At 31.7% G+C, this 6,558-nt stretch overlaps 1 protein-coding gene across 2 annotated transcripts; it reads left to right on the top strand.

Annotated features, from left to right (window-relative positions):
* The first annotated feature begins 2,092 nt into the window (after positions 1 to 2,092).
* LOC113849965 (scarecrow-like protein 6) lies at positions 2,093 to 5,329 on the top strand. 2 transcript variants are annotated; one of them, XM_027480249.1, is made up of 2 exons: positions 2,093 to 3,310; positions 3,415 to 5,329. In XM_027480249.1, the coding sequence occupies exons 1-2, from the start codon at positions 3,299 to 3,301 to the stop codon at positions 4,861 to 4,863; spliced, it is 1,461 nt and encodes a 486-aa protein (XP_027336050.1). In that variant the 5' UTR covers positions 2,093 to 3,298; the 3' UTR covers positions 4,864 to 5,329. The 2 variants fall into 2 exon arrangements, with proteins under 2 accessions (XP_027336050.1, XP_027336048.1); XM_027480247.1 differs by having other exon boundaries at positions 2,104 to 3,291; positions 3,607 to 5,150.
* The last annotated feature ends 1,229 nt before the right edge of the window (positions 5,330 to 6,558 follow it).

Genomic DNA, 6,558 nt, shown 5'->3' with positions numbered 1-6,558 from the left:
TTAAATCTAATTTGTTTTTTAAATTTTATTTTTTTATTTTATTGTATAAAATTTTGATTTAAAAACATTTTTAAATAATATAATTAAGTTATTTTAAGAATAACTTTTACAAATATTACTTTATTTAATAATTTTTTTATAAAATTAAATTTTATCAATGAAACTGCTAAATAATGTGATATTAACATTTTCACATACATGCTAAAATTAAAATAAATTAAATAATTATAAATATTTTAATTTTAATTTAATATATATAATATCATATGTTAAATAAAATATTTAATAAATATTAATTAATTTTAATTTGTATAATTTTTTTAAAATTAATATATTTCATAAATGTAGTCTCCACTATTTTTAAAATAAGAAAAACTTCCTAGATACTGGGCATATAAAGATTAATATTAATTAGAAATTTTATTATAATATTTTTATTTTATAAGACATACAATATAATTTTTTTAATTTTTACTATATTTTATTATCTTATAATTATATATTAATTTATTATGTCTTATGAAAAAAAAAATTGTTAAGCAATCTAGTTCTCATGCTAAGGAAGGTCAGCGTATTTAGCTCTAGTGAATATATTTTCTCAGTTCTTTGCTCTTAGCCTGGGGTTTCCTATGAAAAGATCATTAATCTAATTTGGCTACTTAGCATTTACTGTGGGCATAATAATGCACACCAGAGGTGTGTTCTTTTCAGTCCTCTTGTACTAGGGAAAGGTCCACTCAATGCTCTAATGTCATACCATATATAGACTAAACTGTCTCATGATGTTCTGAATCCAACTCATGTACTACTTTAATGGGCGAACAATCCAACCTTGTAACATTTCACTAACATTTAATACAACATTATCAAAGATAATATTATTTCTTTGAAGCCAAATTGTCTATACTACTGCAAACCACATCATTACAGCTTCCTTCCATTTTTTTTTCACATCAAATTTTACACATATTCAGTTCATGCAAATTTTCATGTAAGCATATAGTGACACCAAACATTCGAACATCATGTACCACAAACTCATAGCAGTATCACAATATAAAAAAAGGTATAATGTTTCCTCATATTTGGTATCACAAAACCCACAAACTTCAGAAGAAATTATCAATCCGCATTTGGTTAAATTTCTCTATACTGGAATTGCATTAAGTAACAGACGTTACACGAATACTACTGCACTGATCTTCCAAATTTAGACACAACTCCAAACTGCTATAATGAAGTAATTATGAACGTAATGATAAGTAGATTGAATATTATAGTCTTTATTATTATTACACTTCTACACATGTCATTCACATTTTTTCATTCACATTTTTGCTTGGCCTCTTACCTTCTATAATTTCCCACAACTGCTATTGTAAATTCTTCTTAATACAAACAATTGTTTTCTCCAAAGAATTTCTCATACCCTATATCTTATGAAAATTATATATTTAGTTATCACATACTTTAATTTAATTCAATCACAATTAATAAAGAAAACATAAATTTATTTTTTCACCATTTTAATTATTAGACTAATTTTAAAAGTATTATTAAAAAAGAAAAAAATTATTTTCCTTCTAATTTTATGTTTTGTTTCATTATTATTTTTATTTGGATTCTCATTTTTTTATTTTAATTTACTAACTTTTAAATATTAATTAAAATAAATTTTTAAATTATATTTAATTTGTTAATATTTTTAATTTTAATTATTGTCATTATTGTTATTTCTTATTTAATAGTTGAACCTAATTAATAAATTTAATTTATTTATTTGAAATTTAAAATGTAAAAGACAAAACTAATATAAGAAATAAAATAAATAACGAACCGAGTTAAAAGAAAAGATAAAATTGAAGCATAAAGTATTGATTTTATATATTAAAAAAAATTAAGCCTAAATTATAACTCACCCTAGAAAGGATTCAAACCGGAGAGACATAAGATAATATGGGATATGCCTCCACGCGCCACATTTGAGAATGGGGAAAAGAAGTGAGGTGAAAGCAACATTACCAACCGGAGGGAAAACTACTGTGCAGACAACTAACACAATATAAATTTAAAAAGTTAAAAAAAGAAAAGTAGAAACAGAAAGAGAGAGAAAGAGAGAGAGAGAGCACTCTATCCCAGAAAACACAAGTAACAAAGAGTGTCTCCCACAGAAAACATAAGCAACAGAGAATTCACATTCATGGCTTCCATCCTTTGCTGCAACAACTATTTGGAGCATAACAAGCCACAGATTCAGAGAGAAAAGGACAAGCTTTGAAGGTGTTCAACAAAGAACCTAATTCATGGCTCCCTTCTTTTACTGCAACTGTTTGGAGCATAATAAGCCACAGATCCAGGAAGAAAAAGACAACCTTTATGGAAGCCCAAGTTTTCATTTTTGGAATCCTCTATGTGTGTTTGTGTTCATCAACAATTTTCAATGTCCCATCAAAATTCCTGCCTTTCTTCCAACCAAAAATTTCATCTTTCTTCGTTTTAGCATCTGAATTTGCTTAATTTTCTGAGCTTTCGCTTCTGGATTTGTGTACCAACCCCATTTGTCCATGTTGTTGGTTTTAAACCGGTTCTGGGAGGGTATGGGTGAACAAAGGTGCTAACTTTGGAAGAAACTGGAGTCTTTTGGGTGGGTTGATTTTGTGGGTACCCTTGTTGTTGTTGTTGTTGTTGTTGTTCTTGTTCTTGTTTTTGTTCTAGTTACTTTCTTAGATGAAGGCCATGCCCTTTCCTTTTGAAGAGTTTCAAGGGAAGGGAGTGTTGGATTTCTCTTCAGCCTCAGATTCATTTTCACTGCTTTTGCATAATCCACAAAAGTGGACCAAAGACAAAGAAGATTATTGCTATGTGGGCACTGAGCCCACCTCAGTTCTTGACTCCAGAAGAAGCCCAAACTCTTCCACTATGTCCTCTTCCCTTGGTAGCAGCAACACCATAAGCAAAGGTGGAAGTGGTGGTTCAACCAATAACACCACTGGTTACACCCCAACTGTGTCTCAGAACCCTCGTCAACCAGCATTGGAAACCACCATAGAAAAATGTGGTATGAGAATGGAGGATTGGGAGGCTCAAGATCAATCTATTATGAGGTTAATCATGGGTGATGTTGAAGACCATTCTGGAGGATTGAGCAAGCTCTTCCAGAACAATGGATGTGGGTCTCAAAGTGTTGATTTCAATGGAGGTTTTGGTGTTGTGGATCAAGGGTTGAACATGGTAAGTTTTATTGACCCATCTGTGCCAGGGAATTACCCTGGTTTCCCTTTCATGGCTGAGAATATAGATGGTCACAATGGTAAGACTAGTTCTTTCTCTGCTGGAGACTCAATTTTTTCTGCTTATGGTAACAATCCTTTGTTGTTGTCATCATCATCTCCGGGTGTGTTTGATTCTCAACAGCAGCATCAAGTGGTTGGAGAAGTAGATGAGAAACCTCAAGTTATCAATCCTCAGTTTATGTTAAACCATAATCAAGTTCAATTCACAGAGAACCCTTCTTTCTTTGTGCCAATGATGTACCCCCAAGTGCAAGAGCAACAAGTGGTCTCTCAGCATCAAGCAAAACGCCCCCTTTATGACACTGTTGGGCTCAATTATCAGGTTCCAAGGTTGCCCCTTTTGGATTCAGGGCAAGAGCTGTTTGGTAGGAGGCAGCAAATGCAGCTTCCATTGTTTCCTCATCATGTGCAACCACAGGTTGTGCCATCTGCTAAACAGCAGAAGGTGAGTTCCACCGGAGAAGATTCAAGCCACCAGCTTCAGCAGGCCATATTTGATCAGTTATACAAAACTGCTGAGCTGATAGAAGCTGGTAATCCGGTTCATGCGCAAGGGATATTGGCGCGGCTCAATCACCAGCTCTCACCAATTGGTAAGCCTTTCCAAAGGGCTGCTTTCTACATGAAGGAGGCCTTGATGTCATTGCTTCATTCAAATGTTCAAAATCTTTTGGCTTTCTCACCCATTAGTTTCGTATTCAAAATTGGAGCTTATATGTCCTTTTCTGAGATATCACCTGTTCTTCAGTTTTCCAACTTTACTAGTAATCAAGCCCTCATTGAAGCTGTGGAAAGGTTTGATCGAATTCACATTATCGATTTTGATATCGGGTTTGGAGTGCAATGGTCTTCTCTTATGCAAGAGCTTGCTCTGAGGAGTAGTGGTGTGCCTTCACTCAAAATCACTGCCATTGTATCACCCTCCACTTGTGATGAGGTTGAGCTCAATGTCACCCAAGAAAACTTGAATCAATACGCGAAAGACATCAACATGGCGTTCGAGCTCAATGTTTTGAGCATTGAATCATTGAACACTCCTTCGTGTCCACTCTCTGGACAGTTCTATGAGAACGAGGCTATTGCTGTTAACATGCCACTTTCTTGTTTCACAAACTACCCATCATTGTTCCCTTCTGTCCTTCGCTTTGTAAAGCAGCTTAGGCCAAAAGTGGTGGTCACTTTGGATAGAAATTGCGATCGATTCGACGTACCATTTGCCACCAATGTAGTCCATGCTCTTCATTGTTACTCAGCCTTACTTGAATCACTTGATGCTGTAAATGTGAACCTTGATGTCCTTCAAAAGATTGAGAAACATTTTGTTCTACCAGCCATTAAGAAAATCATAATTGGTCACCAACATTCGCAGGAAAAGTTACCTCCTTGGAGGAACATGTTTCTTCAATATGGATTCTCTCCATCCACATTTAGTAACTCCACAGAAACTCAAGCTGAGTGTTTAGTGCAAAGGGCACCTATAAGGGGTTTTCAATTGGAGAGAAAGCACTCATCTCTTGTTCTATGCTGGCAGAGGAAAGAACTTGTCACAGTTTCAACTTGGAGATGCTGAGAAGTAACTAATTGTTATTACCTTGTATTTTTAAAGGTGCTTCATAACTTATTTTACTATGTATTTGTTTATGTATTTTAGGCTTTTTGATGAAATCCACCGCCAAAATGTTTCTTGACTAGAATGGGCTACATTTCTGTTACTATTATGTCACTTTAAATATGGGTTTTGTTTATGTCTTTACCCATTTTCGTTATCTAAGATTGCTGAGTGCCTTGTTATATTGAGACCAAAGCAATTTGCTTTGGAAGAAATGAACAATTTAGGCGATGATGATGGCTCTATATTTATCTCCATGCTTTAGTTTTGTCTTTGTTTATTTCTGTATTACGAGCTGAATTTGGCAAGCTTGATTTTAATATGTAGCTGAAATATCTTATGCCAGTTTTGTGTACATACAGGTATTTTGTTAGAGGGCATCGCATTTAGTCTTGCTAACTTTGATATATGATATATCATCTCACTTAGAAAGAAGGTTTAATTATAATATTTAGTCATTATAGTTTTGTTTGTATGATTTTAGTATTTCTAGTTTTAATTGTTCTAATTTAGTCTTCACTATCCTTCAATTGTTCAAATTAAATTTTTTTATCTCAAAATTTTATTTAGTAATTAATAAAAGTATAACAAAATTGTCACATTATAGATTTATATAAATTTAGAAAGAAAGAGTATATAAGATAATTAAAAAAAAAGTAAATGGTTTTTATTATATTTTATTACATTTTTGTCAATTATTAGATGATATTTTAAAATGAAAGATTTACATTAAACAATTGAAAGTTTAATAAATTAAATATAAGTATTAAAAGTTAGGAAGCTTATTTTACGTGTAAAGTTAGGAAAGAAATGTAATTAAGCTTTTTATAAAATCAATTATATGTAGGGCAGCAAAACCTGTTAGATTTGGTCCCGTTTACGCTTGAAATTTGTGGTGATTTGATTGATTTGAACTTAATAATGGTGTTGCATGGGTGGGGCCTAGTTTGCACCTGTTAAGGAATGGAGCCAAAAAAAAATAATTCATTAGAGTGATTAAATTAGAAGATTAGTTCACGATAATTAAAAACATGACAATATTAACAAAATTTCTTAATTTATATATTTCACAATTTTAGATAGCCAATAAAATTTTTGCGTGTCCAAATGGGTATTTATGACTAATGCTAATTAGAAATGACAAATCATGATGATTTAACAGTCCCCAGTTTCTGACTGGTTGAGTTGCATTTAAATTTTAATAGCCACTAACATAAATAATTTATAGGTTCTGGTGAAGTAGGAATCAGCGAACTCACTTGAGCGTGAGCGTCTTTTTTTTCTCTCTCAATTTTATAATTTTAATCGTTTATTTAATTTAAAACTTACAAAATTAATTTTAAGAAAATTATTTTAGCCGGATTTGTGTGTGAGGATTAAAGTGAGTTAATTTTTTATTTAAATAAAAAAGTAAAATTAAGATTAAATTACTTAATTGTGTAGAATATAATATTAAAAAAAATTACTAAAAAAGCATACCTAAACAAACAGAAATTTAGACTGTGCAAACGTCAAGCTAAACACGTAATGACTTGAAAAATCTCAATACGAATTTAATTATTATTATTTTTTAATCTTTACTCGTTTATATTTCACTTATCATTTCATTTACACTTTTAAAAAGCATTTTTTAATTTCCCGACATATTTTAAAAAG

The sequence above is a fragment of the Abrus precatorius genome, unplaced genomic scaffold (assembly GCF_003935025.1).
Source record: "Abrus precatorius isolate BTA unplaced genomic scaffold, Abrus_2018 Scaffold9, whole genome shotgun sequence".
In the NCBI taxonomy this organism is placed as follows: domain Eukaryota; kingdom Viridiplantae; phylum Streptophyta; class Magnoliopsida; order Fabales; family Fabaceae; genus Abrus; species Abrus precatorius.
This window is presented reverse-complemented; position numbering and strand designations above follow the sequence as displayed.